Genomic DNA, 15,156 nt, shown 5'->3' with positions numbered 1-15,156 from the left:
GAATCCTCTTCTTCCCTCCAAGCCACCCCAAAGCTCTAATTCCTGAGGTTTTTACAACGTTTCCTGGGGGATTCACCCTCCCAGGGGACGTCAGTATTGATCTGCACCATGTGTGAGGCCATTTCGGCACAGACAGGCTCTGGCAGGGACGCCGGGCTCAGTGTGGGGGCCTCTGGAAGCTCCTGACAAGGCCAGGGAGATAAGCAAGGGAGATAAGGTAGCTCCTGAGGAAACAGTGTCTGGGCTACTTGCCTGCTCACCGCCTTTCTCTGATTCCCTCTCACCTTTGAAAAGAAATCAAAAGTTCTTCGTGTGCCTTGTGAGCACCAGCTCTTCAGTGTTCAAATCCTGGCTCTACCGCTTCCTAGCTGTGTGGTCTTGGACAAGTCAGTCAACTTCTCTGAAAGCTGCAACACTGTTAAGAAATCTGTCCATACCTCAGGCTGCTTTGAGGCTAAAATGAAAAAAAAATGTAGGTAATATGCTTACACAAGACCCAATAATGTGCAGTCAGTAAACAGAACAATAAAGACAAATTACTGTATTACCAGTTTACCTCTCCAGATGCATTTCCCGTCATTTCCCAGAATGCACTTATCTGCAAAGATTAAATTGCTAGCAGCTTTAGACATCTCAGCCTCCCATGCTTTTGTGTGCTTTTCAGCACCTGGCACACAGTATGCATTCAATAATCTGCAAAACAAACATTTACCTAGAATTCCCTTTATACCATTCTTGACCTGGTGAGCTCAGTTTAGAGGTCCCTGTTCCAGGTAGGCTACCCTATTCCCCCAGGTGGGTGACATTCTCTTCCAAAGCATGCTGTGCACACGTGCTTCGTGGTACTTATATTTGCTACTAACACTGTTTACATGCCGTTTTTCCCCTTGGGGCCCTTAGCTCTCTGAAGAGGAGTCTGGTCCAAGGCATATATGAATCCCCGAGGCCTAGCACATGGTAGGTGCTTGATAAATGCTCATCTTGTTAAGGCCGGTCACCTGTGGCCAGGCTGGGACCCCCCCCCCCCATCCCAAACAATCCGCTTACCACTAGGTTCAGGCAGAAGCAGGTTTCCAGAAGTTCGGCCAACAGTTAGCCAAGCCCACTCCCCACTCCTCCTGAGTCAGACCCTCTTTCTCCTCCCTGGCTGAAAACAGAGGAAACTGGAGAAGAGGAAGTTTCTTGAGATTCTTATTCATCAAAGCTCCTGTTTTGTGGTTCAGAGAATTGGTATTGTCTCCGGCTGAACTTGGTCACCTGGGCAATAGAAACAGACAACGCTATACCTCACTAGAGAAATGAGGAACTCAGTGAGCCAGGAACCTGGGGTGCAGAAAGGGGGCCTTCACAGACCTAGGCATCAGTGTTCATGCATGGCCTCTAGCATGCAGTCTGTGAGAATGGCGCTCCTTTTTTGTTGTTGTTGTTTTGCCACTCAGACATTAGTTTAACGAAGGCAGGAATGATGTATTCCCCCAGTCCTTTCCCATGGTTTTAGAACAGAACTGTCTCTAGATGCGAATATGGCTCCCCTGGGCTTACTTGGAGGAGCCCAACAGTTTAAAAGCAACTAGGCAGCAAACCATCCCACTAGAGTCACTGAGGGGCCAGAATAGTGACCTCTGGCCCAGGGTCAAAGATGGGGGTGGGGGCCTGTCTGCCTTACACTGGACTCTTAGACAATCATGCTGACTGCAGGGTGAACCCAGGGCCTTGGGAAGACAAATGCTGTCAGCATCCTCTGCGGGCCCATTAGTGAGCATTCCACTCAGGGAAGAAACCCCCTCTGGGAGGGCTCCAAGATGCACATCATGTTGCTTTGCCCACCTCCAGGCCACGCAAGAAGTCCTGCTGGGTGGCAGTGTTCCCCTTCCGGGCAGAGACAGAAGGCTGGTCCTTCCCTTAGAGCAGAGACTTCTTTACATCGGACTCAAAGTTCTAGGAGGATGGTCTTAAGGAGGAGGTAAAATGACAAGGAGTCTTAGGAAAGATCACTGGCCCAGGATGGCAGGTGCTGGCACACCAGGGGCTCTCTCATGGTGTGAAATCAGTTCTCAAGTCCCTGCCTGGTAGGCAAGACCTCAAACAAGCGCCCGCAATTCCTCAAGATTCCCTGAATCTGTACCACTCACTTCTTCACAATCTGCCTCCTGTTGGTAACTATTTTACATGGATGTTTTGTCTTCCTGACTAGAACTTAACTCCTAGAGGGCAGAGGTTTGGTCCTCTATATTTCTTTTGCATTCTCCTCCACATCCAGCACAGTGTTGGGCACAAAGTGGGAGAGTCATACATGCTTTGTGTATCAAGTTCCAGGCCCCACACACATTTCTATCAGACTATTTTTTCCCTAAAGATTTAAAAAAAAATTTTAGTGGTTTATTTATTTTTGAGAGAGAGAGAGAGAGATAAAGAGAGGCACCATGAGTGGAAGTGGGGATGAGAGAGAGGAAGGGAGAGAATCTGAAGCAGGCTCCATGCTCTGAGCTGTCAGCACAGAGCTCAAACGTGGCTCGAACCCATTAACCATGAGATCATAACCTGAGCCGAAGTTGGACGCTCAACCAACTGAGCCACCCAGGTGCCTCCAAAATTTGTATTATTTTTAAGTTATCTCTACATCCAATGCGGGGCTCGAACTCACAAGCCTGAGATCAAGAGTCACACACTCCAGCAGCTGAGCCAGCCAGGCACCCCTGTATCACATCATTAAAAGATCTCACAGAGTGCTTGTTTGTTTTCAAATGTCATTTCAGCTTCTGGGTATCTGACAAAACTTGTTTCTGCTTTTTTTGTGTCTGATTTTAACCTGCTTGTGGGACTTTACTAAGTATTCCAAACATCAGAAATATAACCTTGGCAGAGAAAGGATTTGGGGAAAACTCATCAGGGCAAAGTGTGGCCTCAGCAGAAGCATTACCCAGCCTACCCTTGGCCCTGTGGTCTCCGCTTGGGACGGGGGCCTGTCCTCGACTCCTCTGAGACTTCTCTTGGTCTCTGTGTGGACCAGGGGAAAATGCAGCTAGGAATCTTGGGAGTTTGACCCCTGATGTATGAGGAAGGGGAACAATAACAACAACAACAAAGTGCTGCAAGAAAAAAAACAGTTGCATTTTTGGGATTGATTTTATTTGAGCTTCTCACAGTGGTTAGAGCCACTCTGTCTTCAGAACAATCACAGCACAGGAAATGCGTCACCGAGACTGCCCAGAAAAGTCTGACCAGCTGAATCTTATTGCTTAAAATACACATATTCACAAGAACTGACAAATGGTGATGTGCCTCACACAGGAATGTGTTAGCATTTGCAACTCTTCCGACTGTAGCACCAAACCCTCCACCAGACCAGCCCCTTGCTTCTCGTTCACATGAAAAACCAGATTCAGTCAAATCTCCCTGCCCCCCAACCCCTGCCCTGCCCCGACTAGTCTTTCAGCTTCCTATTTCCATCTCTCTCCTGGCAGGGGAGCCCCCCTTGGCAGGGGCCAGACTGTGATCGCTGAAATCAAGCCTGGCTCCTGGCTCCGTGGCTGCATTCGATTTTTCTCATGCCGTTAGGGCAGGACGCTGCAGTGACCCCAACAGTTAACACGCAGACCAGTTCCCTACTCCCTGCTGGGGAAGGAAACTTGAGAGGGCCAGAATTCATCCATTTGATCAGTTAACTGAAGAAGGATTCATTTTGGTGAATCCTTCAGTGAGTTGTTTGGGATTTTATTCAAAACAAAACAAAACGAAACAAAACAAAAAAAACAACAGTGGAAGGAAAGGCATCTGAGGGCTGCTGACGCACTCCCGCCCACTCCTGCCACACCCGGGCTTGCTTGCACGACGCTGGGCCTCAGCAGAGAGAGGTAAGCCCTATGGCACTGCGGTGTCTGCCAAACTCTCCTGGCAATTCCGGGAAGGGCCACAGCTAGTCCAAGCTTGTCACTGAAGATCCAATCAAGCTTCTGTCTGAAGTTCCGCCTTCGCCTTTCTGGGCAGAGTGGTTTTGAACGCCCCCTGGGGGCTGATCCCTAGGGCCAGGAGGAGCCGAGGGAGGCTGGCAGGTTCAGAGCACATTTCCATATACAGGGAACAGAACACAGGCCTCCAAGTGTCCACGGAGCGATGTGCAAATTGCAGTGATGGGTAGAGGAAAGCCTCTACTTCGAGCACAGTTATCTCTGGCAGAACAGGGACGTGGGGGTGGGCGTGGGGGCGGGGCTGCCATCGACAATGCTGCTGGATACACCCGAGTACACAGTCAGACGTTTGTTCAGTAAACAGTAAATGTGTAAAATAAATTACCTTGAGAGGGCCATATCTGCTCCGAACGTGTGGCTGACGTGAGCACAACGGCTGCCATTCAAAGTATATTCACAGGAACACAGGGCTGGGGGCTCACACACAGTGGACAGACATACACAGGCGATCCAAAAAGTCATTGTACATAGACTTCACTTTGTTCAACACAGATTTTGGTTTTGTGGACTCCAAACGCAGACACTCGTTTACCTCACAGCCTTGGATTTGTCTATTTTTGTACATATGTATAGATTTTTTTAAATTTTTCCTTTCTTACTGTAACGTCAATGCCTAACGTGAATATCATCGTTCAAGAGAGGGGGAAAGAATCACTCTCACATGAACAGCGCTGGAAAGGGAATGTTAGTTTTAGCTGTTTGCTTTCTCCATTCAGGTTATTCCTATCAAACTCAACTGGTTATCTGAAGCCAAACTACAGTAATAAGGATCCTGCAGGTTTTCCGGACCCCTGCCTTCACCCTCCTACCTGGGCCACTTAGGCTCTTTACATAGGCTACAAAAATAGTTACCCCACTCAAAAAGGGGGCTGGGGAAGGGCTGGGAAAGGGTATGAAAACCACAGATAACCAAGGCATTTTTTTCCCCAAGTGGTCAGTTTAAAAAAACAAAACAAAACAAACCCAGAAGAAGTTATTCAGAATCAAGAGAAAATACTGTGTAAAAGCCAGGCTATGGGGCCACTCCTTGTGAGGACCCACAGCCTCATTTGTTCACAGAGAACAGCAAGGCATGAAGGCCTGCAGACTGTGTGTTGGTGGGGGGGGACCCTGGTCACCTACAGGCACAGAGCAAAGGACAGAGATGCAGAGAGCTGCACCTGTATCCACTGCCACGGCTCAGGGCCTCCTGTGCTCCCACCAAAGTTTGAGACAGCCCCCACCCAAGCCTGCACACGAAACCTCTCTTCCTGGCTCAAAGGTAGCCAGGTTCCTTCAAGGTCAACTTGGGATAGAGCCACAGAATTCCCTTTTCCAGAACAGAATTCTTGCCTGCCCCCACTGGTAAAGTTCTTGTTTTCAGCTCTGTTGTTGTTTAAAGAAAAACCAGAAACGTGATAGGATGTTCCACACTGAACCAGTCTGTGGCCAGCCAAAACCTGCTGGGAAGGGCGCCCGCAAGGATGCACAGTGGTACATTGACCTCATCACCTGAAATCTGAGAGAGCAGTAAGCCCCCCACCAGCCTACCACAAAACTGTCTACGAGCTCTCTGCTGCCCCAAGGACAAGCCCAGCTCTAGCTCTGCAGCCAAGGGCAGCGAGGGGTGACAATCCCTGGGCCTCTGCGGCCTTCCTTCTTCACCCAGGGCTGAGACCTGCCACCTCTCCCAGGCTGAGACACAGCAAAGTTCTCTTAAACGAACGCCAGAGCATAAATCCACTCCACCACCAAGAGTGACCTCAGGGCACAGTCTCAGCCCCCTCCTTGGGGCTTCTGAAACACACATCTCTCTGACCAAGCGGGGAGTGAGATATGACTTGAAAAGAGAGAAAGGGGGACAGGGTGGGGTATGAGGAATGAGTCACAGAAAGAACCAACCTCTCAGTCCCCCACAACACCGTGCTTCTGTGGGCGGAGAGGCATCCACGCCCCCCGCTGCAACGGGAGATGCAGGAAAATGCAGGAGCCGAGGGGCGGGGGGCAAGGAACGGAAGTGGCTGGACCACTCTTCCGGAAAGTCACTTAATGCTTCCGTCATGGCGCTCCCCTGCCCTGGTTGCTGTGCCAAGTTGTCAAGCCGCAGGCAGGGCCTGCTCTAGCTGGGGGAGCTGCTGCTCTGAGAGTTCGGGGAGTCCTGCTCATTGATGGTGTTCAGCAGCAGGCACGCGGGCGGCCGTGGCAGGTGGGGGTGCCCGGGCTCGCGGGCCTGCTCCTCGGAGGGCTGGCAGAGCCCTTCCTCCTCGTCACCGGGGGGCCGCACGTGGCAGCTGTCACAGAAGTCCAGGGGCCCATCCAGAGCGTCGTCAATGAGCGTGTTGAACTCCTTGAGGTCGTCGTCATGGTGGCCCCGGTTGCATACACACACCTCGATGCCTGAGTCACCTGTGAAGCGGCGATGTCGGCCAGGAGTCTTGTCTTTGCTATCGGGGAGGGTGCTGCCTTGCTCGGAGCTGTAATCTCGCAGCAGCTCCTCCTTACAGTCGGAATCTTTGTCCAGGAAGGCCCCGGGGCCCAGCTCCCCCAGGCCTGCCACAGAGCCACTGGGCTCCATTTCTGCGGCTTTGGTGGCTGCTGTGCTGGCTGGCACGTCGGAGGGCTCAGTGTCTGCGATGCTCGGGGGTCTCGTGCTGCTTCTGCTGGGCCCCGACAAGGGGCTACTCTGCGCCTCCTGGGGGACCCTGGTGGGATCGGAGCCCGGGGGGCTGGCGCCCGCGGGGCCACACTGCACAGGCAGCTGCTGCTGCTGCTGCTGTAGCTGGAAGGCACTGTACGGTGGGGGAGGAGTCGGAGGTCGGTTCACCACTTCCTCATAAGGAGGTAGTAAATAGTTTGGCAAAAACCCTAAAATGAGGAGGCAGGGAGGAGAAATTACTGCACTGGCGAATGTTGTAGGACAGACTGCAAAGCTTGCACTAAACACATGCCCCTTCCAGCATACCTGCCAAGTGACAGCTACAGCTCCTGCTTGGGGGCGGGGCACGGGGATGGGGCAACTGTGCCGAGGAGGAGGGACAGACTGGGAGTGACCTAATCTAGCTTCTTGAAATCTGAGAGCCCCTAAAGCTGCTTCATAGGCAAGATTTCTGCCTGGCTGCAGCGTAGGCAGAGGGGTAGGCAAATGTGGTGAATGGCCAAGAGATCCGTTTCCACATGCCCCCTAGTCTCATGTTTCTTGCTCAGACTGTGTCCTCCATCTATGTCCCATAAAGCCTCAGGATCAGGGACCCTAATTTAAGACTTCCTGACAACGTTTTTCTCCCCTCCCCGTTCCTGCCACCCTTCCAGTTGCATACTATGTAAAGGGCCCTTTTTTCTGGGAGATTAGAAATCTGTATTGTCCCTCACTCTAGTGTGGCTGAAGGTGGTCTAGAAAGACAAACCAAACCTCATCGTGACTCAGATCAGGAGCGGGTGGGTTACCAGTGAAAGGCGAGGGGCCTGCCAACCAAGGCTTATTATCTTTCGAATGTACTGAATGTCTCAAGGCACAGATGGTGTAGTTTTAACAATAACTGCTAGCATTTATTGAGCACTTACTATATGCCAGGCACTGTGCTAAGCACTTAATGCTTCCAGATGTGGAATTCCACACCAGTGACCTTTTTTTTTTTTTTTTAATGTTTATTTTTGAGAGTGACAGAATGTGAGTAGGGGAGGGGCAGAGACAGAGAGGGAGACACAAAATCCAAGGTAGGCTCCAGGCTCTGAGCTGTCAGCACAGAGCCTAACATGGGGCTCAAACTCACAAGCAGCGAGATCATGACCTGAGCCGAAGTAGAGGCTTAACTGACTGAGCCACCAGGTGTCCCAGAAGAACACACTGTAGAATGGCTCTGGACAAGCTGGGCCTCCACTGACCTTTTGACAGGTCATGTGTAAAGAAATACCGGGGAAGTCATGGGAGTGTCCTTCAGTGAGTTGTCAAGTTTCTTGGTTCTCAGGAAGTCCCAATGTCACCCCCTCCCCACACCTGCCTTTCATGGCAGGCTTTGCTCAGGCATATCACCAGGCAGTAAGCAAAATGGGAAGATTTCAGGCCACAGAAATCTAAATCTTGATTTACTCACATCATACATCCTCTGACCATCTGCCTTAAACAAATAGTTTGTTAAAGAATCAGAAACCTGGTCAGAACCTAACTGCTGTGGGTTTGGACCAGCCTGGCGGCTTCAAGGTGCTATATCCACAGCCTCTGCTCCTCTGTGCTAAAGGGGAGTGCCCCCTCATCACTGCACCTGCAGATTGCACTATGCTGGGTAAGGGGCCCACAGAGGTCCACAGTTTGTGTGCCCTCCTGAGGGTGGGGTTTGGTAGCTTTTAGGGTACGTACTGAAATAAAATGGCAGCGCTGAGTAATTGTGGGCTTCTCGATAGGCGATCAGGTTGATTTCATGCTGCCGCTGCTGGGCCTGAAGGCGATGCTTGGCTCGGCGGTGGTGGCACACACAGCAGCAGCTCAAGATGATGATGATGGTCCACACCAGCCAGAACCCTGGGGGCGGGGAGGCAAGGCAGAGAGGCACACATGCACAGTGAACACCAGCCAGAGGGGCAGCCTTCCGAGCAGGGGGGGCCCCCAGACCATGCCCACCTGGTCGAGGCTGGCACTGTCGGGCCTCACCTAGTGAATTCATATTTGGAACCTGTGTTCGATTTTCACATGTGTTTGTGCCAGCATGCAAGATGGGATGGGAGAGGGCAGGAGGCACATCTCTAGCACCACAGGTCCTAAGTTTTAGGTTTAGTGGGCATTAAATATGTTTACCTTTTAGGATAGCGTACTTCTCTCTTTGGGGTCTTGGAGACAAATGCTTCTAGTTACTCGTCTCCTACTCCCACCTGCAAGCCCTGCTCAGTAACTTACGGCCAGTTCAGAGCCTCTCTTCCTGCTGCTATAGGAGACTGCTCACCAAAAGCAAAGGGCCCCTCAAAAATCCCAGCAAATCAGCAACTGCAAGGGGCCTCGGAGGGGCTGCCTGATAAAAGAATTCTGAATTCTCTTGACATTACCAAAAGATCTCGGCTTTTTCTCTACCATGTATATTGGTCTAATACTGAAGAGTCATTAAAGTTATACTTGGAAAAATTCTAATTGCCTCAGGTCCATCTCTTCCCTAGAGAGTGTAAATGACTTCCTCTGCTCTTGATATAATCCGGTACAATTCCATCTCCTACAGTTGCAAGTAACACCCCCACCTCTCTTTGGCCTGTAATTACATTAGACTTAGTGTCATTAGCCTCCCTTTCCCCAGGCAGATTATTCCTTCTCATTCCCCACTGTGTCCTCTTGGGTCAGACTCAGAGAATCTTTGCAAACCCCAATATAAGACCCCTCTCCAATCTTCAAATGTATGAAGAAAATCCTTGAGCAATTTTGTTTAAAAAAAAACAAAAACATATATATATGAGCCTCGGTGGCTCAGTCAGTTGAGCATCTGATTTCAGCTCATGTCATGATCTCACAGTTCATGGGTTCAAGCCCCGCATCGGGCTCTGAGCTGTCAGCACAGCTCAGAGCCTAGAGCCTGCTTCAGATTCTCTTTCTCTGTCCCTCTCCTGCTTGTGCTCTATCTCTGTCTCTCCAAAATAAATAAATGTTTAAAATATATATATATAAATATATATACACAAACAGAGAGACACACACAGACACACACACACACACACACATATGGAGGGGAAGAGACTGGAAGGAAAGGCAACAAAAATAGTGACTTATTTTTAAGTAGTAGGATTAGGAAAAATTTCAATTTTCCCTTTCAAATTATAAAACTGGAAAAAAAGTAAATTAAACTTAAAAATAACTGTGACCAATTTTATATTTTTGGTGTCTTTTATTTAAAAAACTAATAGAGGAGGGGACCTGGCTGGTTCAGTCAGTGGAGCATAGACCTCTTCTGGGTTGTGAATTCAAGCCTCATGTTCAGAGGAGAAATTACTCAAAAAAAAAAATAAATTTCTAGGTAGGTTTTTCAGTTCCTCTGAGAATGTATTCACACAATGAAATGATATAAATCATTAAAAAATATTCATAGAATACTACTTTTGGCATATAAAGATGTTTCTAACATTAAATGAAAAAAGCAGGGAGCCCAGGTGGTTCAGTTGGTTGAGCATCTTACTCAATTTCAGCTGAGGTCACGATCTCACAGTTTGTGGGTTTGAGCCCTGCAGCAGGCCCTGTGCTGGCAGTGCCCCTCAAAACCCCATTTCTTTTTATTATTTTTTTTTATTTTTGAGAGACAGTGCCAGCAGGGGAGGGTCAGAGAGAGAGGGAGACACAGAATCCAAAGCACGCTCCAGGCTCTGAGCTAGCTGTCAGCACAGAGCCTGACGCGGGGCTCGAACTCATGAACCAGGAGATCATGACCTGAGCCGAAGCCAGATGCTTAACCGACTGAGCCACCCAGGCACCCCTAAAACCCCATTTCTAACCAGAGAACATACACATAAGGTGAAGTCAGAAGTCTCCCTTGAGGTCTGGGGCACCTGGGTGGCTCAGTAGGTTAAGTATCTGACTTTGGCTCAGGTCATGATCTTGTGGTTTGTGGGAATGAGCCCTGCGTCAGGCTCTGTGCCAATGGCTCAGAACCTGGAGCCTGTTTCAGATTCTGTGTCTCCTTCTGTCTTTGCCCCTTCACTGCTTGTGCTGTCTCTCTTTCTCCTCTAAAATAAACATTACCATAAAGAAAATTATTTTTAAGTCTCTCTTGGGGTCTTTCCCAGATTCACTACTGACATTTGCTTAATTTCACTTATATTTTTCTCTCCTGGCTGCGGCTGAGGGAGGACTGGATAAACACATTACACGAGCCCTTGGAAATGGTGCTGAGGCCAGAAAAGAGCTCTGGGAGAGAAGCGGGTCCCTGATGCTGTCCTGTAACAGCCTCAGCCCCTTCGATCTGGATCTGCGACCCTCCTCAGGGTTGGGGGTTGACGGCACAAGTAAGTACAATGCATTCTGCTGAAGAACCTGGTTCTAAATGCATTTTAGAGTCCGGTCTAAGAGTTTCTGGGCTAACCACTCTTCCATATTACCTACATTTCTCTCACCTGCCCAGCACAGTCTCGCAATCCTTTATACTTCTTGGTATACTTTTAACATACATTTCTCCCATTAGATAATTAGCATCTACCTCAACTAGGTGTTACCTCCCAAGTCATTTTTTTCAATAGTTTCTTACCTACAGGTAAACCAACTTTTTTTTTAAATTTAAAATTTTTATTTTTTTTTTACTTTATAAAGTTTCATATTTTTTTAACATATGCAATTATTTTCCATCATTTACAATACAGTAGTTGCAATGTGGGTAAACCAACTTTTAACCTTAATGCTGCAACATAAATGACCCAGGGACAATATAGGATATATATAAAACATGATTTTCTTTTCAAATATTTTCTTTTTTATTTTAAAAAATATTTATTTATTTATATTTTGAGAGAGAGAGAGAGAGCAAGAGGGGGAGGGAGAGGGAGAGAGAGAATCCCAAGCAGGCCCCACACTGTCAGTGCAGAACCCGACTCCAGGCTCGATCTCACGAATCACCAAGATTATGATGATTCCAAAATCAAGAGTCTGATGCTCAGCCAACTGAGCCACTCAAGCACTCCTTCTTTTTGTTTTTAAGTAAACTCTACCCCCAACGTGTGGCTCGAACTCACAACCCTGAGATCAAGAATTGCATTACTCTAACAACTGAGCCAGCCAAGCACGATTTTTTTTTAATTTGAGAGAGAGAGAGCGAGCATGAGAGGGGGAGAGGGCTCTCTCCCCCACTCGCTCTTTCTCACTCTCTCTTTCTCTCTCCAAATAAATAAACTTAAAAAAAAGAAAGAATAAAGAAAAATCTTGGGAACTGTTTTTCATGTTGGCCATATACTTCTGGTTTTCCCCTTTTGGGCATATGGGTAGGCTTAAACTCCATGGCCCCCTTATGACTGGGCAAGGGTTTGAGACTAGTTCTTAACTAATGAATACAGGCTGGAAGTGACTTATGTCAATGGAGGCCAGAACATTTCTTGCTTATGTAAGATTTTCTTTCCTTTAGTCCATGACAGTTGGCAACATTTCAGATACTGACTTCAGGGTCAGGCTGGACTCAGAGAATGATGAAGTGGGAATGAAGCTCCCATCCAACCTGCAATGGACATACAGTCTGAGAAGTAAACATGTTGTTTTGGGTCACTATGATTTGGATTTTTTTGTTACTAAGCATGACCTATAGCTTATCCTGACCAATGCACTGCTTTACAGGCTTTTCTGGGGAAAAGGTTTTAAGATCATCAGATTCTGTTTGTAAGTCTAGGAATTTATTTTGAGAGAGACAGAGACAGTGCAATTGGGGAAGGAGCAGAAAGAGAAGGAGAGAGAATCCCAAGCAGGCTCTGAGCTGACAGCGCAGAGCCTGATGCAGGGCTTGAACTCACGAAACTGAGATCATGACCTGAGCTAAAACCTTAGCTGGATGGTTAACCAACTGAGTCACCCAGCTGCCCTAGATTCTTAGGGGAATCCTCATCTAGAAAAAAAGACTGAGATCCACTGAACTAGGAGTATAATAGAAAAACAGATTTTTTTTTAAAGGAAAAATTAGGCAGGGCAGGAGACTGGGGGGAAGAAATGAGACAACTAGAACACACACCCTTAGCAAAACTGCCTTAATCATATCTAAGAGAGCACCAGACAACTCATGTGTCCATTGAAATTCCACCACCCTACTTCTTTTCATGTAGTATCATGGGTAGAAAAATTTTCCCTCCCCACGTACCAACTGTATGATGTTATATTTATAAGTCTCAAACCAAGTTCTTAATTTCTTCATTTCTTCTTTTTAAGTTTTTATTTATTTAGGTATACTCTACACCCAACATGGGGTTTGAACTCACTACCCCAAGATCAAGAGTTGCATGCTCTTTCGACTGAGCCGGCCAGGCACCCTTCTTCATTTCTACTACAGTATGACAAAAGATTATTTGTGTGGATCAAAACTGAGGGAAAGCTAACTTGGAAGCAGAATGCGTCTAGGGGCAAGATGGTGCATTAGCACAGGTCCAGAAAAGACCCTTAATGAGCTGGTCCCACTTGGTGGGGTGAATGTGGGAAGGCAAAAGAGACTCTCGTCTGGCCCTCACAAAATGGACTCCCATCTTGAGAGTCACTGGAGTCAGAATAATGTCCCACCAAGTTTAAAAGGGAGAATATCCAGACTGGTCCTTCTGGAACTGTACAAACTTTTGATCTTTTTGCTAGATTTCACAAACAAGAAGAAAGTTTACACAGAGAAAGACAGAAGCACACTCTCCTTTCCAAACACACATCTACCCAGAGACTACAGTCCCCAATGACAACTTTGAAAGCTGTGATCTCATGGTGGGGAGCATTTGTCATGCTAAGCAAAACAGAAAACAAGTTTTGAAAAACAATCACAGTCCAACGTAGGAACTGAGTCATGTGCCCCAGAGTTCACTGTAAACTTGGGAAAACACCACTCCCCAACTGGGCAGGAAATTCCTCATTAGGAAGCCAAAGCAGATTGTAAATTAGCTCTCCTTCTACCCCCTGGATGGTGGGTGACCTTCCTAGCCCCTTAAAGCTATCAGCAGGAGCTCCTGCCACTGCCATGTGAAAAAGGTGAATTAGGGAAAAGAAGACCTCAGAAGGCTTACAAGTTCATCTCAAAGACTGGACAAGCTTCCTAATAAGCATGATTGCAGTTACAGAAGAGAAGAGGCAGTGACCTGGGTTTAAATCACAGCTCACAAAACCTCTTCCTAGCTTTGTGACCTTGGTAATTTTGTTTTCACTTCCCTCATCTGTAAAATGGGAGAATAATGGTTTCTACCTTACTGGTCACTGTGAGAAATAAACAAGTTGATATATGGAGAGTCCTCAGAACCATGCTTGGCATATAATAAGTTTTCCAGATTGTTACTACTCTTCTTGTTACAGGTATGACCACTGATGGGAAGGGTGTTCTTTCCATTTCTCTTTTAATTCCTCCCAAGAATTACTCCATAAAAAAGCAAGGGTGAGGAACTAGTCCAAAGTCTGCTTCTAGGTTCTGTTCTTAGCTAAACTCACTGGAAAGCCAGCCCAAGTGCTACTGATGAATGTACTTTTGTCCAGAAGCCTGGACTCTAGGAGCAGGGGTCCAACAGGGGGTATGGGGGTCCAATTGGGGGAAGCTGGGCTCCAATCAGGGCTTGGAGGAAGGCCCTAGCTTCCTGCTCTCCACTCTGCTAAGGGTGGCGAATGCCATGGGCCTTCCTTTCAACCAGCCCAACAGTGAACATCTTAAGATACACTAAATAGGAAAATCTAGCGGGTGTAAAACAAGCTGGGCAGTCTTAAACGGAGTTTCATGTCACCTCCGGGGAATTCAACTGCCCAGAAACACTCCCCTCTCCCCTCTCCCCAACTAAGGCCCAAACAAGGAAAAAATGATGCCTGGGTAAAGGTCCTTCAAATTATTTCAGGAGCAGAAATTCCCAGCTCCGACCTCTTCCTGGACAATGTAGCTTGGTAAATGAAAAGAGCCCTGGGATGAGAATTAGGAGATCCAAGTTCAGGATCTTTGGCCTTGAGGATGTTGGTGGCCTCTCTCAATTTTGGTTTTCCACTTTGCTCTACCTGTTCCATGAAGAGCATCCTCAGGTGGAAATTAAACACTCATATTCCAGACCTTCCATGACCTGGGCCCAGCACCCTTCCAGTCCAGCTCATAGAGTTCTGGAAGGGGGTTGCTTTGAAGTGAGGCACACCGACCCTAACCCTCAGCTGCATCCAACTGAACAGTTACTTATCGCCCCTGGGTCAGGACACATGGGGATGATATGCATACCTAGCAACGTTGCTCTTGGGGTGAAAGAAGATGATGCGATTGAAGCCCTTACTTGGTGCCTCACGTGTAGCAGAGTTCTGTGCACATTAGCTTACCTCCCACTCCTTCCCAGACAAGCCCCATGGCCCCAGGGGAAGAGTGAAGAACATCATGCCTACTCTGTTCTTTCTTGTGGGGCCCTGGCCTATGGCGTTCCTCTGCCTGCCTGAGAAGCCATTGTACCCTTCTTCGTGTTCTTCAGGTGTTTAAAAAATTCCTTTAATGTTTATTTTATTTTTGAGAGAGAGAGAGATAAGCATGAGCAGGGAAGGGGCAGAGAGAGAGAGGGAGACACAGAATCT

At 47.9% G+C, this 15,156-nt stretch overlaps 1 protein-coding gene across 2 annotated transcripts in view; it reads right to left on the bottom strand.

Moving 5' to 3' along the window:
* Nucleotides 1-3,107: 3,107 nt before the first annotated feature.
* WBP1L (WW domain binding protein 1 like) overlaps nt 3,108-15,156 on the bottom strand; it is a 59,868-nt gene continuing 47,819 nt past the window's right edge. For both annotated transcript variants that reach the window (XM_029932491.1, XM_029932492.1), the window contains exons 3-4: nt 8,302-8,463; nt 3,108-6,812 (exon numbers count right to left, since the gene is read on the bottom strand). In XM_029932491.1, coding sequence (XP_029788351.1) covers nt 6,067-6,812; nt 8,302-8,463 — 908 coding nt within the window. In that variant the 3' untranslated portion in view covers nt 3,108-6,066. The remainder of the gene's footprint in view (nt 6,813-8,301; nt 8,464-15,156) is intronic.

The sequence above is a fragment of the Suricata suricatta genome, chromosome 2 (genome assembly GCF_006229205.1).
Source record: "Suricata suricatta isolate VVHF042 chromosome 2, meerkat_22Aug2017_6uvM2_HiC, whole genome shotgun sequence".
Taxonomy (NCBI): domain Eukaryota; kingdom Metazoa; phylum Chordata; class Mammalia; order Carnivora; family Herpestidae; genus Suricata; species Suricata suricatta.
The sequence above is the reverse complement of the archived record's forward strand: the minus strand, read 5'-3'. Positions and strand labels throughout refer to the sequence as shown.